The sequence below is a fragment of the Sinocyclocheilus rhinocerous genome, unplaced genomic scaffold (genome assembly GCF_001515625.1).
Source record: "Sinocyclocheilus rhinocerous isolate Xijiao unplaced genomic scaffold, SAMN03320098_v1.1 scaffold791, whole genome shotgun sequence".
NCBI classification, from domain to species: Eukaryota; Metazoa; Chordata; class Actinopteri; order Cypriniformes; family Cyprinidae; genus Sinocyclocheilus; species Sinocyclocheilus rhinocerous.
Window position 1 is genome coordinate 75,126 of NW_015623076.1, and position 16,833 is coordinate 91,958.

At 39.0% G+C, this 16,833-nt stretch overlaps 2 protein-coding genes and 1 pseudogene across 2 annotated transcripts in view; 1 reads left to right on the forward strand and 2 right to left on the reverse strand.

The window, feature by feature from the left end:
* olfcq1 (olfactory receptor C family, q1) overlaps positions 1–2,226 on the reverse strand; it is a 3,734-nt gene extending 1,508 nt beyond the window's left edge. Inside the window, exons 1-4 of the mRNA XM_016521602.1 lie at positions 2,006–2,226; positions 1,450–1,741; positions 520–1,332; positions 156–383 (exon numbers count right to left, since the gene is read on the reverse strand). Coding sequence (XP_016377088.1) covers positions 156–383; positions 520–1,332; positions 1,450–1,741; positions 2,006–2,226 — 1,554 coding nt within the window. The remainder of the gene's footprint in view (positions 1–155; positions 384–519; positions 1,333–1,449; positions 1,742–2,005) is intronic.
* A 1,828-nt stretch (positions 2,227–4,054) lies between these two features.
* olfcu1 (olfactory receptor C family, u1) lies at positions 4,055–9,414 on the forward strand. The gene is made up of 6 exons (XM_016522683.1): positions 4,055–4,281; positions 4,546–4,852; positions 5,734–6,552; positions 6,721–6,948; positions 7,028–7,151; positions 8,510–9,414. Exons 1-6 carry the CDS (start codon positions 4,055–4,057, stop codon positions 9,412–9,414), a joined length of 2,610 nt encoding a protein of 869 aa, XP_016378169.1.
* A 1,412-nt stretch (positions 9,415–10,826) lies between these two features.
* LOC107711214 (extracellular calcium-sensing receptor-like) lies at positions 10,827–15,886 on the reverse strand (annotated as a pseudogene).
* Positions 15,887–16,833: the final 947 nt, after the last annotated feature.

Below are 16,833 nucleotides of genomic sequence, written 5' to 3' on the forward strand. Positions count from 1 at the left end.
ACACACACACACACACACACACACACACACAAATAGTGCACTGTATGTTTGTATAATTTCCAAAAAGTATACTTCCTTCAGCAAAAATTACACACATAATATGTTATCATAGAAGGGTTCTGTTTCAATAGTTTAAAATATTGAAAAAGACTTACTTTATTTGTCTCTAAGTTCCAGTATATTGCATCCTCCTCCAATGTGAGCACCTTCCCTCTTGCTGCCCCTTCATCTACCACACCAACTGTTCGAGCAACGATCGACCCATCAGAGCTCGGCTGCCAGTTCATCACATCATAGATGGCCAGAGCATCTCCATTCTCATCAAATGACACACGGTCCCCAAAGCCTGTGGTGAAGTTCACTTTCTGTAGGTAGTGAACCAGCTGCACAGTTTGTAGACAGAACATATCCATCTTAATGATTTTTATGAATATGTTTTGTTTTCGATTTAGCTATCCTATAAAATTTGAAATTAACAGTATAACTGATAAGCTATGCTTCTGTCCACAGGAGTCTTACCTGCCAGGGTTTTAGGTTGGTTATATCGCCACATCTGTTCCCACTGAATGGCCCACTACCCTCCTCACACTGCATAAGGCCATGTAGTGCATGTGCCAGGGCATAAACTGCCTTATACACATTATATGAAGCCCTCAGCTCTGAAACATCAGTGTATGCTGTTTCTGTGCTGCTTAAATCTTCCTGTCCTGTACACATTTTTTCTCCCTCTCTACCTCCAGTGTCAAAGCTGCACCCAAACATGTTCTCCCAGAAGATGCTCACCATATTATTTCTCAAATTACTGTCAGGATGGAGGTGTAGCAGAAATTCATGAAGTCCCTGGATCTCTCCTCGACGGATGGCAATGCCCAGAGTGCCTCCTAGAAAGGGCAGAAGACGCTGAGTGTGAAACACAGGTGAGGTGGCCCAAGCTTCACTTGCAATCCACTGCCTGCCTGTTACATTCTGCAATACCACTTCATCCATCAAAGGCAGCAGATAGGCTTCTGTGGAGAACACCACCACCACTCTTGCTGTAGAGGCCTGAATCCCTTGTACAATGTGCTGGATGTCTACGTGGTTGTTATCAAGAGGCAAGATTTCAGAAAAAGAAACACAACCTCCAAACAACTGCACTTCCTTTTGGAAGGACTGAGCAGCATTGATGCCATAGTCATCATCACTGTAGAGAAGACCAACCCAAGTCCATCCAAAATGCTTCAAAATCTGAATCATAGCCTGCACCTGGAAGGCATCACTGGGGATTGTTCTGAAGAAAGAGGGATACTTTTTCCTGTCACTCAAGCAGGAGCAGGTGGCATAGTAGCTAACCTATAGGAGAGATCATAATGACAAAAATAGTTGTTACAGTAATTACTCTTTTAAATTAGCAGGCAAAATGAAACATTTTGTGAAAGGTAATGGAATTTTATATTTAACTCATCCTACCATAGGTATTCGAAACAGTCCTAGCACACTGGAGATTGCTATACAGTGAGTAGATCCAGGATCCCCCACAATCCCAATTACTGGAGGAGGGCCAGTGCAGTTGAAATTGGAAACAGTCTCCTCTGTCCCACTAAGCAGGGCGGTTGCAGACCTGAATGCCAGTCCAAGCTTCACACAGTTGTCATACAGATGATAACCGAGGGTTATGTTAGGCAACAGGTTAGGATTGTTATTGATCTCATTTATGGCATATACCATAGTTTGTGCCTGCTGGAAACTTGCCATATAGAATCTAGAAAAGGCAGCACAATGTTTACATTCAGTTACCCTAAAGAATATCAGAATATCATCACAAAAAAAAAAAACATCCCATGATAAGTTGATCTCTTGATCTCTGTCATCTCAACACATTTCAAACCTTTCATTAGACAATCAGCTCTAAACGAAAAAAAAAAACCTACAAAATGCATAAAACATAGACTTTGTTCGGCTTGTTTCCTTCTATTGTCTTTCAAATGTCCTTTCCTTTTTTGCCATCTGTTTAGCCCAGGCTCACCGCTCACAATGTGACTGCTCCGGTTCTCTTTTAAAGTTCAGTTCTGGGAACACAGTGATGAGATGAAATGCAAACAGGCCTCCAATGATAAGGTCTCCGTCTTGGTACATCCCCTTCAACCTGAAGTGTCCCTGGAGCTGACAGGAGCCTGACCTGGTGATTGAAGATGCAGAGATACAGGTAAAGGACAGATAAAAATATAAATATAGTGTTATCCACATCTCTATTACTTTCTCTCATACACCCACTTGACTCATTAATGTATGACAAGTCAGAACTGTTTTATAGAGCAGGTAGTGTCACATGGGCGTTAGGAAAGACGTCACTCTGGGTCTCAATTTTTCTGTTTCAGAATTTGCACAGATTAAATGCAACACAGTTACCAATATTACAATTTAAAACTCAGAGGTGTGATATTTGTTATTTTCTAGCAATAAACATCTTTTTTGACAACAACAACAAATTAAGAAGAAAAAGTTTAAAAATAAAAAAATAAAAAAATAAATGGTCACAATTAACAGAGAACTGGGACCATGTAATGTTGTGCTAGCCACGTTCTATGGTAGGCTTATTTTATGTTTAACAAATCTAACTTTTCAGTTCTCATAAAAAAGGATTGTGATTCTAATGCACACAAAAAAAAAGCTGGGTGGGGGAGTGTGTTCTTTAATATATCCAGTAGATGGCAGTCACCCAATGACAAGCTCTGTAATTTCTCACTTCTTTTCTCACAGTTTCTCACAAACATATAAAAATACACAGACTAACAGTAGCTCTGTGAATGAATGTTGATCAGTCTGCCCTTTTTTCTATATCATTGAAGTAACAAACAAATGAGAGAGAGAGAGAGAGAGAGAGAGAGAGAGAGAGATGTATTTTAAAGTTTATATTTTATGCTATGTTCTCTGGACATCAGGGCCGTTTTTTTTTTTTTTTTGATGATTCTAACAAAAATATGATTCTGAACTATGTTATGAAAGATATTACATAATTATTTGATATTCTAATTTGCAATGTGTGTGTAAACATGACCATAAAAGGGTATTCCCTTTCTTTACATTGTATATATACATTGTATCTAATTTGCATATTAATATGTTTTTGGGGCAACATGTAATGAAAAAGAAGTTTAATGAGAGAAACACCTTAGCAACCCTAATACACATGCTGTATGTCCTGATGTCCACTACAGAGGACATGTTCTGTCACAGAAAGTCATATTCTGATTTGAATCCCTATAGTGTTTTTCTGACATTTGTTTGTGATTAACAATTTGAGAATTAGCCAGATTTAAATACAAATTACAAAATATTATATTTCCATCTGAATGGTCAATTCAGTCATTCGCTCAATGTCAATGTCATTTTTTAAAGACCAAGGAGGAGTTTTCATAGATAAACCGTCAAACATTATTTTTTTCTAAAAAAGCCCTGAATGTGTTCTATCCAGACTTAAAACTGTGATGTGTGGAAATTTGCTAAAATTAATTGTCTTCTACAGAGGAAAACGGTCTATGGATGTGTCTCAGGAGGATATGTACACACTTTGTTCTGGCTCACATGATTCGCGCAGAATGATAATTTGATAATTTTCAATATAAGAGGTTAAATGAAATGATAATATAATCATCCAATTTATTTGAAGCTTTCAAATAATTATTCTGTTCTATATTTAAATTATATTTTAAAAAAGTGGTTGTTTATAGCATATCTGCAGGCAATATGTAACCTATTGTGGCCTATGGAAATTTTTTAATGTTACACAATTCAAGGCTGGTAATGATAACATTCATAATGTGATGCTTTGCCACTATTTTAGGATCCATAATACATTTCAAAGCACCTTGATTTGAAGCACTGTTAAATCACATGACCTAAGTAACTACTCCACCCACAAAGTATATCATTGGCCAGTCTCATCTGATGTTACATTCGGCATCTTGACACTTTTTTTTATAACTGAGAACTCTAGACTTCCAGACATTCTGGATGGGGTCCTCACTAGCTGTTTCCATGGTTGGATTTGAAAGCTTCAGCAATGGCCAATAAGATGCCAGTGACTAAACTGGTACTACTTGGTCTGTTGCTTCTGCTGTACTTCTCAGTAGTTTTCTGCAACGCATTGGACAATAGGTGTTGGACACTGGGTGATTTTAATTCACCAGTACTGGAACAGGATGGTGATATTGTAATTGGAGGGCTGTTTCCCATGCACTATATAGCCCCGGAAATTGAACATAATTACTCTGAACGGCCACAGCATCAAGAGTGCAGCGGGTGTGTGAAACAACATGCAGAGAACAGCAATGAAAATATAAAATAATATACCAGTTTAAAATAATAAATATAAACCTTGAATGTAATGTGAATGAGATACACACTTTGTTACCCATAACATTTACTGTATTATTATGATAAAATAATGGTGTTTATCACTTTTGTGAACTGTTCTCCTCAGAATAAGCCTGTTTGTTAACTTCTCACTACTGCTATACCCAGCTCTCTCCTTGTTGTTTTGCTCTCTCCTCATCTTTTCAACAGATTTGATTTCCGTGCATTCCGCTGGGTCCAAACAATGGTGTTTGCCATTGAAGAAATTAACAGTAACTCCAGTTTATTACCAGGAGTGACACTAGGTTATCGGATCTTGGATAGCTGTGATCATGTGCACACCAGTCTGCGAAGCACGCTTTTCCTGGTGAATGGCACCTCCAGTCAAACAAAGGCTAATGCTGATGACAGTGCCAAATGCCTTTCCACTGCCCCAGTGCCAGCTGTCATTGGTCTGGCATCATCATCGCCCACACGGGCTGTGGCACAAACTTTGGGTCCATTTGGAATTCCACTGGTAAGAGTCTGAGTAAGAGTCTTGTAAGAGATGATAATTCCAGATATTTATTTATTGCTGTTAATTTATGTATTCACTTATTTCTTTGTTAAACAACACACGATTGTGCAAAATTTCAGTCAAAGCCTTTTCCATCTGCTGCTGTTATAAAAATCAAAAGTTATAATCAAAAATCATAAACGTGAGCTTTTTAACATTATGTATTGAACATATAGTCAAACTACGAGAGCAATATGCCATAGTTAAGCTTTGTGAGCATTTTAACACTGATTTTCATGTTGTGTCTTCCAAGAACCTGCATTTATTGAAACCTTTAATGCTCATAAAAACAAATCAGAAATGACCAGTGCTATAAACTAAATTGTCTGTTGTTACATATTATTGAATAAATAACATTAGTAGCCAGATTATGTTTTATTAATGATCATGAAAAAAAAAAAAAATTCAACAGGCGCTTTAGCTTTTCTTTTGAATGCATCATCTCTATAATAGGTTACTCATAAGCTATCCTCTGGGTTTTTAGTACTATTTATTCTCCTGATTCTAGTGCATACTATTGATTATGTATGTTGCAGCGAATTAGCTAATGCCACAAATATGTTTTCATTTGCCCAGGTTGTACATACTTGTTTTTAGCACCAAAAAAGGGAAACATCTTAGGGAGAGAGAGAGGAAAAAAAAAAGATCAGCATCTATAACCTGATCAGTGCAGCAAAAGACATCTTTCTGTACACTGTTCTAATGTTCTTTATTGGTCAATTTTTAGAGAGAGACAGAGGAGAAGAAAAAAAAAACTTCTGCCAAAAACAATCAAGACAAATCCATGCTTTCACATCTCCCTTAATCTCTTTTTTTTCTATTTGTCTGTCTTGTCGTTCAAGATAAGCTACTTTGCAACCTGCACCTGTCTCACAGATAAGAAGGAATACCCTTCTTTCCTGCGTACTGTGCCCAGTGATGTATTTCAGGTGCAGGGACTGGTCCAGTTGGTTTCCCACTTTGGCTGGCGCTGGGTGGGTACAGTGGGCACAGATGACGACTACAGTCACTATGGCATCCAGGCCTTTACCGAGCAGCTTGAAAGACTTGGTGGCTGTATAGCCTTTCACCACACTATACCCAAAGCACCTTCCCAGGCACAAATACATGCAATTCTTAATAGCCTGGAGGGTTCCACTGCACAAGTGATTATAGCATTTGCCACTGAAGGACAGCTGCTGGAACTCTTGGTTGAAGCAGCTCATAGGAATCTAACAAGTAGGCAATGGGTGGCCAGTGAAGCTTGGGTGACAGCCAAACTTCTAACTATCCCTGAGCTTCACCCTGTCTTGGCTGGAACAGTGGGATTTGCCTTTAGGGGCATCACTATTCCAGGCTTGGCTGAGTTTCTCCTCAGGGTTACACCCTCACCTAGACCTGAATCTGTTTTCACCAACATGTTTTGGGAGGAACTGTTTGGATGCAGGCTAGGTTATAAGGATGGTGGTGATTCTGAGTTGTCATCACTCTGTACTGGTTCAGAGGATCTAATGGAGACTGAAAATAGCTATACTGATGTATCAAGGGTGAGAATTTCATACAATGTCTATAAAGCAGTGTATGCTATTGCTCATGCTCTACACCAACTGTTACAATGTGGTTCTAAGGAACAAAGCTCAGATCACATCTGTAAGACTGAATCAAAGTTCTCTCCGTGGCAGGTAATATTCATGTGTGTGCGTGTATATATATATATATATATATATATATATACATGTGTGTGTTTGTGTGTGTTATAAAATGTGTAAAAATTATTATTATTATTATTATTATTTATTTATTTTTTTAAATTATTTATTTATGTATTTATTGCTTGCCTTAACTAATAGCTCCTTCACTACCTGAAGAAAGTACATTTTACAAACCAGTTCAATGAGAAGGTGTATTTTGACAACAATGGAGAGCCTGTGCCCCTCTATGACATTATAAACTGGCAGAAAAATGACAGAGGTACAATCCGGTTTCAGATGGTGGGCACCTATGATGGATCTGCCCCACATGGACAGCCGCTTAAGATAGATGAGGGGTTAATTCAGTGGGCAGGGGGACACACTGAGGTGAGCCTGTGCTTGAATGGCAAACAGTTGTGAAGCTCCTAGCTATTAGTCTCCTGATTTTATAATGTTTTCTATGTAGGTTCCAGTTTCCTTATGCACCCCTCCTTGCCCCCCTGGATCACGGCAGACCACTCGACCAGGACAGCCTGTCTGCTGCTTTGATTGTTTGCCCTGTGCTGAAGGGGAAATTAGCAATATCTCAGGTATCTATCTATCTATCTATCTATCTATCTGTCTATCTATCTATCATCAGGAGCTACACATTATCACCAAATAAACTGATCAGGACACCGATATGGATGGTTTTATTTTGTGATAATGACCGGCTTCCTGTCCAGTATCTCACTTATTACATGTATACTCACCAAATAAATGAATATATTGACTTAAAATATTGATTTGAGTATAAATGAGTGTATAATTCTAACTGTATATTAGCTTAAAGCCCTGTGACCATAGGACAAGTGGTTTGGAGAATGGATGAATGGAATTAGCTTAGAACTTCTGCTAAGAAAAAAGTAAAATTATAAGGTTTTAAAAAAATGACAATTGATCTAGCATTGAGTACGGTGGCCTAGAGAGCTCAATGCGCTGCAGCTTAAGAAAACACATGCAAACAGAAAATGCATCAGCAAATTAAGAAAACATCTTCATCAGTTTGACAACATATGTTTGTTTACAAATTAAACTTGTGGCCACAAGAAAAACATGGCGTTCCCTCAACATAAGAAGTCGTGGCCATGAGAAATGGATGTTGTTCCTTCAGCATAGGATCTTGAGACCACAAATTCACATCTCATGGCCACAACATGAGGATTGTTACCTTTACAAAATGATATTGTGACCATGACATATTATCACATTGCCACGAGTTAAGTCGTGGCCACATCAAAACTAATGGCGCTTTTCCACTGCATGATACGGCACGGTACGGCTCGGTACGATTCACTTTTGGGGGGGTTTCCACTGGGGACAGTAACTGTCGTTGTCTGTTGAGGAAGTACAGATGTTCCTCTCGTTGATAGCAGAGGAGCGGATCCAGCGAGAGCTTGATGGGGCGACGCGAAATGAAAAGGTTTTTCAGGAGTCACGGCAATAGAGGTGGCGCAACTATAACGACATGTGAATAATCTATTCTAGAATCTTACCACTCTAAAGCGGTACTGAACTGCAGTGGAAACGCAAACCGAGCCGAGCCGTGCCATGCTGTACTGAGCCGTGCCGAGCCGAGTCGTACCACGCAGTGGAAAAGCGCCATAAGTGAACCAAGTGAACTAATGTCCCCTCCCGGTCACCATAATATGGAACAAGACAGCAATGTAATAATAAAGTAATGGAGGTTTGAGTTGTGACCCACCTGACCCGTTATGACCCATCTAACCAGTACAGAATTATGGATGACTGTGAATTTTAGGAAACATTTGACTGCTGAATGCCACGATCAATGTTCTGAATAAAAAAATCAAGTATTCCAAAATAGATTTTTCCAGAGAGTTGTGTAATAATATTGTATACATTTTGGAAATTTGGTTGACCCAAAGTGTCTGTTTCTGTCTACTAGGTGCTACTGAGTGTATCAAGTGTCCCCAGTACTACTGGCCAAACAACGAAAGGATTTCTTGTGTTGCTGGTATAGAGGAGTTCCTCTCATACCATGAAATCATGGGAATCATTCTCATATCTTTGTCTCTCTTTGGAGTCGCTGTGGCAACTGTTATCACAGTGATTTTCTTCCTTTTCAGAAGCACACCCATAGTTAAGGCCAACAACTCTGAGATGAGTTTTCTACTGCTGTTGTCTCTCAAACTTTGTTTCCTTTGCTCACTGGTGTTTGTGGGCCGGCCCTCACCATGGACATGCCGTGCCCGACAAGCTGCATTTGGGATCAGCTTTGTTCTATGTATCTCATGCATACTGGTCAAGACCATTGTTGTGCTTTTGGCCTTTCATTCCACTATGCCTGGTTCCATTTCTCTAAAGCTATTTGGCCCTCCACAGCAAAGGGTTTTCATCTTCTGCTGCACGACAGGCCAAGTTATCTTGTGTGCTTGCTGGCTGGCACTAGCACCTCCTTACCCCTACAAAAACACGTCATATCAGGGTGGTAAGATTGTACTAGAATGTAAAGATGTGTGGCCGCTAGGATTTTACCTGGTGCTGGGCTATATTGGATTACTCTCTTGTATGTGTTTCGCCCTTGCCTTCCTTGGAAGGAAACTTCCAGATACATTTAATGAAGCTAAGCTCATTACATTTAGTATGCTTATATTTTTTGCTGTGTGGATCTCATTTATACCAGCATACAACAGCTCACCAGGGAAATACACAGTGGCTGTTGAGATATTTGCCATTCTTGCTTCCACTTTTGGACTTCTGTTTTGTATTTTTGTACCCAAATGTTATGTAATTCTGTTAAGGCCTGATTTAAATACTAAGAAGAGAATGACTGGAAAAATGTCAAAATGAAATGTTATTAACTTTCATGACAGTGACCCTGTCTATGTGGTCAATATTTCATTCCTGTTCATCATATTGTTTGATTATGATTGTTATATTGTTTGTAAATATATAGGCGCCACTACAACTACTTACCAAATTAATTTTGGTAAAATTTCTGTATTTTATTGTTGTGTGTAACCATAATTAACACTTGATAACCATGTTGACATAAATAATTAAAAAGCCTTTTATTGCCCAAATATCCAAGTTGACATACATGCAAACAGAATTGAAAACAGAATTTGCAGAATTTACAGAATGTATGTGTGTGTTTGCGTGTGTGTGTATATATACACACACACACACACACACATATACATATATATATATATATGTATATAAATGAGCAATATCACATGAGTAGACGTGAGATACGGCTATATATCGGCACAGCTGTGATTCGGCCATGGGCACAAGGCTGCAGACCAAGTGCCGTAGGTAAACAAAGCATGCGGATATACAGCCATATTTCATGTCTACGAGTGTGACATTGCGTTTATACAACAGTTTGATGGCACGAATGTATAAATAAATTAGAAACAACAATGAGTGTCTTTAACAGCCCTCTTTTGTGCAGAACTACTTCCTTCCGCCACGGATTCAAATCTAAAGTTGACAGTTTAACAGCTGAGCCCAAGCCTCCATTACTAATTTGAAAACGTCACTTTAGAACTAGTAACGAAGGAATATGAGTTGCTTCTTTAAAAGCTTATTGTATTACTGTATTAAAAGCAGTGTATTATGTGAAGTAGAGTATTATGAGAGTGATTAACTCAGTGAGTGTGATTACCTGCATCTGATACAGCATTCATTCTTCAGCATAATCTCATATTCACAATAAAACATTAGTTTGAATGTCCACTGAGGAAAGCGACAGGCTCTTTGTCGCACTATTCTTTCATCTGTTAAGGGTGATTTCCATTGACAACGCTGCTCAGTGCATTGTTGGTTGCATCTTACAAGCTGTTGTTAAAAGTAAAAATAACTTCCGTCTGAGTTTTTTTCAACATAAAAGTCCTTACTGCTGACTCGTAAAAACAGTCTCTTGTCGCCATCTAATGGCGGAACAATGAAACTAAAATCACTATCACAAACACACACCATTTCTCAATATTAAACACTATTATTAAAAAGTACTAGTACTATTATTTTAAACAATAATATTTAATAAACAACAAATACGGCAGCTTCGGTATATATATATATATATATATATATATATATATATATTTTTTTTTTTTGCAGGTACAGCACAAACATTAATAAAAATAAATAAATAAACACATGATGCTTTAAGGTCCAGCGCCATCCATAATGTGAATATATAATGTTCAATGTTAATTACTGTGTGCACCTCTGAAGTTCGTTTGTTGTGTGACTCAGAGGGCTTTTGATGGTACTTTACCCATTAGGTGTTTTTTGGTATTCTGCTCTGGCCTAAATACAATAATGAAACACTTTGGAGCAAAAATACAGAGAACCAGACCAAAGCTTGATGCTAAGATAGCAAAAATCTCCACAGCTACAGTAAATTTTCCTGGAGAGCTGACATAAGCTGGAATAAAGGTGATCCATACAGCACAGAATATGAGCATACTGAATGTGATGAATTTAGCCTCATTGAAGTTATCAGGCAGCTTTCGGGCAAGAAAAGCTAAAACAAAACAAAGGAAAGCTAGCAGTCCAATATAACCCAGTACAGCCCAGAAACCTATAGCTGATCCTAAATTGCATTCTAGAATAATCTTTTCTTTGTAGTGTTGCATATTGTTGTAAGGAAAAGGAGGGGATATTGTTAACCAAAGCACACATATAAGGACCTGTACAAGAGTGAAGCCCAAAACACTGAGTCTCTGTTGAGGAGGCCCAAACCATTTCATGACATTACTTCCTGGAAGTGTAGCCTTGAAGGCCATTAACACCACTATTGTTTTCCCTAGAACACAGGAGATACAGAGGACAAAAATTATCCCAAATGCTGTGTGACGCAACATACAGGACCACTCAGTGGGCCGACCAATAAAAGTAAGTGAACAGAGAAAACACAGAGTTAACGAGAGTAGAAGCAGGAAGCTTAGTTCTGAGTTGTTGGCTCTTACTATCGGAGAGGTCCTGTTTTTGTAGAACACTAAAGTTATGCTCAAAGCCAATAAAGAGCCAGCAATAGAGAAAGCAGCCAGTATAATCCCAAGGATCTCATCCCATGAGAGAAACTCCACTGGTTTAGGAAGACACTTGTCCTTCTCATTATTGGGCCAATACTCAGGTAGGCATTTGTGACAATCTAAAGAATCTAGAAGATGAAAACAATCAGTGCTTAACAGCCATTCATGAACCACAGGAACAAAATGGAGACATGCATCTGATCAAACTACTGTTTTAAGAAAGAGAAAAAGAAAGGTGTATGATATGGTGCGGATGTCTGTTTATTTTTAGTAATGCATCAAAAATACATTAATATGCTGTTTGGTGATAAGTCTACATACACATCTCAGAAACTGCAAAATGTTAATGGTTAAAAAAATAAAAACTGGTGTTATTTATTTATTTGTTTGTTTAATTTAGTACTGCCCTGAAAAGCTACATTATTTAATATAGCAGATGTTTATATAAAGTGCACAAAACAAAAGAAAAAATAAACAAACCGGTTCAAAAGTTTACATAGCCTTGAGTCTTAAAACTGTGTATTACTACCTAGATGATCAATGACTGTTTTTGTGTTTTGTGATAGCTGTTCCTGAGCCTCTTGTTTGTCCTGAGCAGTTAAACTGGCCACTGTTCTTCAGAAATAATACTCCAGGTCCTGCACATTCTTTGGTTTTTGATTGTGAAATCCATCTTTCCACACGCAAGACAATTGAGGGACTCGTACATAAATATTACAAAAGGTGCAAACATACACAAATCCTCAAGAAGCAAATACACTACACTTTTGAAAAGGATGACCAGTGTAAATGCAAAGTAAATTTCTAAGATTAGATATTAAATATTTTCCTTTTTTCTGTATCATGAAGTCTCCTATGTGATTGGCCCAGACATATGTGTGATTTATCCAGCAGCATAAACCCAATCAAAGTACCTGTCTCATTGCTGATTTCTCCTTCTGCACAGTTAATGCAGTCATAACAGCAGACAGGTCTTCCTTTTTTCACAGCCTTCCTCATACCTGGAAGACAGCTCTCGCTGCACACAGACACAGGCACCTGCAGGTAACAGGTACACACAGAATCAGAATCAGAAATTAACCTGGTATTTGGTATTTTTTCTGGTATTTGTTGTTATGCAATGTTAAAACATTACAAAAAATACATGCATACATAACCAACCAACTCAAGATTGTCTAGTTATTTATGTTCAGTACTTGCACAGTGATTTATTCCAATTAACTGGTTCAATGATAGACATTGTATTTTTATATGGTTAAGAGGACATAACATTTTTTAAATGTCCCTTAAAAAACATTTTCAGGGGAACTGTAATACACTCGCCAGAACACACTTTACCTTTTCACTGCCATCATACCAAATGATAGCTCTGCTCAGACTAAATTCTTGGCCTTTAGGCTTGGATGCATCATATTGACCCACTGTCACAAAATCAACTGAACTGTTTCCTTGAAGTTGCCAGTTCACAAGTTCATATGTGGCCACAGGGTCTCCATTGGTGTCAAATGAAACGGAATAATTATTTTTAGTAAAGTTCACCCGTTTGAGTTGATCAAAAACCTGCATGATGAACATTAAAAATTCAAACTGTGCTGTGATTACAATTTGCTGAATAATTAGTACCCAAATAGTGGGTGTGACTGTATAAATAGTTTATAGTAGGACAACGCAGAAGTTATATTCCATTACATTGATGCATTTTAAAATCTCTATTGTTTCACATTTACATTTAAAATTTATTCCACGATGAGAAAACGTACCTTATGGGGATCAACTATGATGCTTTTGTCACATCGATTTTCCTTACAGACAATGCTATGGAGGGCATGAGCTATAGCATATGTGGCTTTGTACACCATATTTGTGACGCGCAACTGGGACGTGTCAGTGTACGGGTTCTGTAAAGCGCGCAGGTCCTCTGTGCCATCACAAGCTGGCATACCAGCAGAAGAACCTGTCTGCCTTTTTAGACTACAGCTGAACGAGCTTTCCCAGAATTCTGTCAGCAGGGGAAATTTTAGCGCTTGTTCTGGAGACAGGTCAAGTAAAAATTCACGAAGACCCGGGATAACAGATCGCGGGATTGCAAAACCCACTACACCGATACACAAATTATACCGAAGCATTTCTGGGTCTGTAACCCACGACTCACTGCCAATCCACTGCATCGGGGGAGGAGGCTGCTGGCTCAGCTCTTCTAAAAGAAGTCTCATATCACCTGAGGCCAGGAAGGCAACAATTACACGAGCCGTTGATCTGCGAATGACTTCAGCCACTCTTTTCAGTTTGCTGCGTGGCTGGGTCCTGTAATAGGCCTCAGAATACTCCACACAGATTCCCTCCTGCTCCGCAGCTTTCAGGAATGATGCCATGCCATTGTTCCCATAGTCTGAATCACTGCGCACTGCTCACTGAATCACTGCGCACTGCTCCGATCCACGTCCATCCGAAGTGCTTGACCATCCGTGCCAGTGCTGCCGCTTGATGGTGATCACTGGGGATGGTCCTGAAAAAAGTAGGATACTGCCGCTTGTCACTGAGACACGCGCACGTTGCGTAATGACTCACCTGTAGTGCACAATGGGGGAAAATGTATTTATTTCCGAACATATAACGACTTTAAAATTTTCAAGAGTCAGACTACTCCAATAATACGCATTACAAATGTTTACAGATGTTTGCTTTGACAACGGGTTTCAAATATTTTCCAGCTGTTATGGCAAATTTACAACGATTGTTACACTTACTAGGCATTTCTGACACAGCGCCAACATTTTTATTATTTATTTATTAGTTCTGTAAATATCTTAGAAGACTAAAATACATTTATTCTGAGCAAACACCTGTGGAATTCCAAAGGGACCGAAAAATCTTGAAGTGCTTATAGACGGTGTGGAACCAGATTCTCCGACAAGTGCGGGAACTGCAGCCGATTTTGCACAGGAATCAGTGTCGTTAAAAATGAGATCTAGTCCGTTGGCAAGCTGTAATGCTACTTTGACTGCCATTGGCACAGAGCCACAAGAGTCATATATATGGTACCCTAATGTTATGCCTGGTAAAAGATCAGAGCTGTTGTTTATCTCTTGGATGGCGAACTGCAAGGCACGAGCAAAGCGCAGCTCCCTGAAGTCCATGCTGTTGAAGCACACACGAAAAAACTATTAGGTATAATAATTCAAATCATTATATATATATATATATATATATATGTGTGTGTGTGTGTGTGTAAACTGAGCTCCTTTTTATCAGGCTCCTATGTGTAGGTTCAGAATTTCACTTTGGCAATAAATAGGTTCTTTTCATTGCCGTTAAAGTGAAATAACTGAATATAAACATAGAGAAAAAAAATTTCAATCGGCACTTAGAGGCTTTTGCATCTGAACTCTTCATACACACACACATTTTTAACACAATCACTTTAATCCATTCAAGACTGCTCTGTTTAGAATTGTATTCAATTTTATATCAAGTTCTAACCTGCCACTGCACTCAAGTGATCGTGGCCGTCTAATGTAGATGTGCTTCTCTGTCTTCAGATAGTAATGAATGGTGAAAGCCCCTCCAATGACAAAGTCTCCATCCTTGAAAAGTGCAGGGGGCTGAGGGTCAGCTTGGAGGATGCAGGTGCCTAAATTAATCCCACACACAACAGGACAAAGCCTGGCAATACACAGTAGTGCCGTTGTCAATAAAATATGCATGTCTCTTGCTGGGCAAGCAACCACAAATAGGAGGTGAGCATTACACCTTGTTTTATATACCCACCAGCAACTACTGTTGTGAAAATGAATGGAAAAAAAAATGTAAGAGGGTGTGGTTATTATTTCATATCAGTCAATCATGATGAGAGAATGTGTCTGAAGTGAATCATGAATTTATTAAAACACCCAAAACAGGACCTTCTTTAAAGTCATCCCACCCCCTGCCAGTCTCAAGAGAAATTTTGATTATGATGGAAGGCATGTTTTAAATTTATATTTGCTTCTACCTGATTGAATTACTTATTTTACAAGCGTTTTATCTGATTGTATTAAGATATTTAATATGTTTCAGTGACACAACAACATGACTATAAAGCATTCTGCTATACATGCAACCATAAATGATAATAATAATTAATATAGCATATTTTTTATAAATATATCATTTGGTAACATCAAACTAGATCATAAGTTTATCATGAGTCCGGGCCCTGCATTTCTTCCTCTCACCACCAGAGGTCGCCGTCCTCCCGGTTTCCATTCCCCAAACTCCACTCACCTGTCACTCATTACAACCTCAGCTGTTCCCCATTGTCACAGACTATATATTCTCCTCTCACTCACCACTCTGCCTGGCTTATTATTTGTAGTTGCTGTTTAATATTTTGGATACATGCACACGTGTTGCCATCTAATGTATCCCGTTCCTGGACTTGTTTTGTTTTGCCTTGTTGACCTTTTTGTTTATTAAAGAGAAGTCGTACCTGTATTTGGACCCAGACCCTGTTTTTCCACGGTGCCCCTTACCGCACCGTGACAGAATAAGCCAGCTAACATGGGTTCAGCAGGGAAACTCTTCAACATCCGTCAGGGAGACCAGAGTATTGAGGAGTACGCCAGGAACTTCTATGGAGTGGCTCATCGGTCAGCGACAGAGAAGACCTGCCTCATGGTCATCTTCTGGGGAGGCCTGGCCGAGCCCTTCAAGTCCCTGATGCCATACTGGGCTCCCGAGGAGTCGCTGGAGGACTACATTAACCTGGCTTAGCTGCGGAGCCCGCTCACAGTTTTCCCGAAGCAGCGATTCAAAGGGCGTCAGAGGCTTTGTCTGCCGGCTTCAGGCCTTCCCGAAGTGACGGAGTCCGCTGATGTTCCCTCTGAGGCGGCGGAGCTCCCACTTGCTAGCATAAATACTAAGAGCACATGGCACTACTGAAATCATGATTTAAAATGCGCAGTCAAGACGGACAGTTCTGACCTCCCGAAGTAGAACAGATAGCTACTAGATCAAAGGCGGATATCGCATTATTCTCACTCATGTGCTGTGTTGCTAATAAACATGATATAATTGCAGTTCTGTTGCTTTTATATGAACATAAATATGATGAACAAGACACTCAAAGTGCTTGCTATTTAATTCCATACGAAAGGTGTATTTATCATCCATTTTCACTTTAATACAAACATGTATTTTAGATTTTTATAGAAATATGACAACAATCACATATCTCACACAG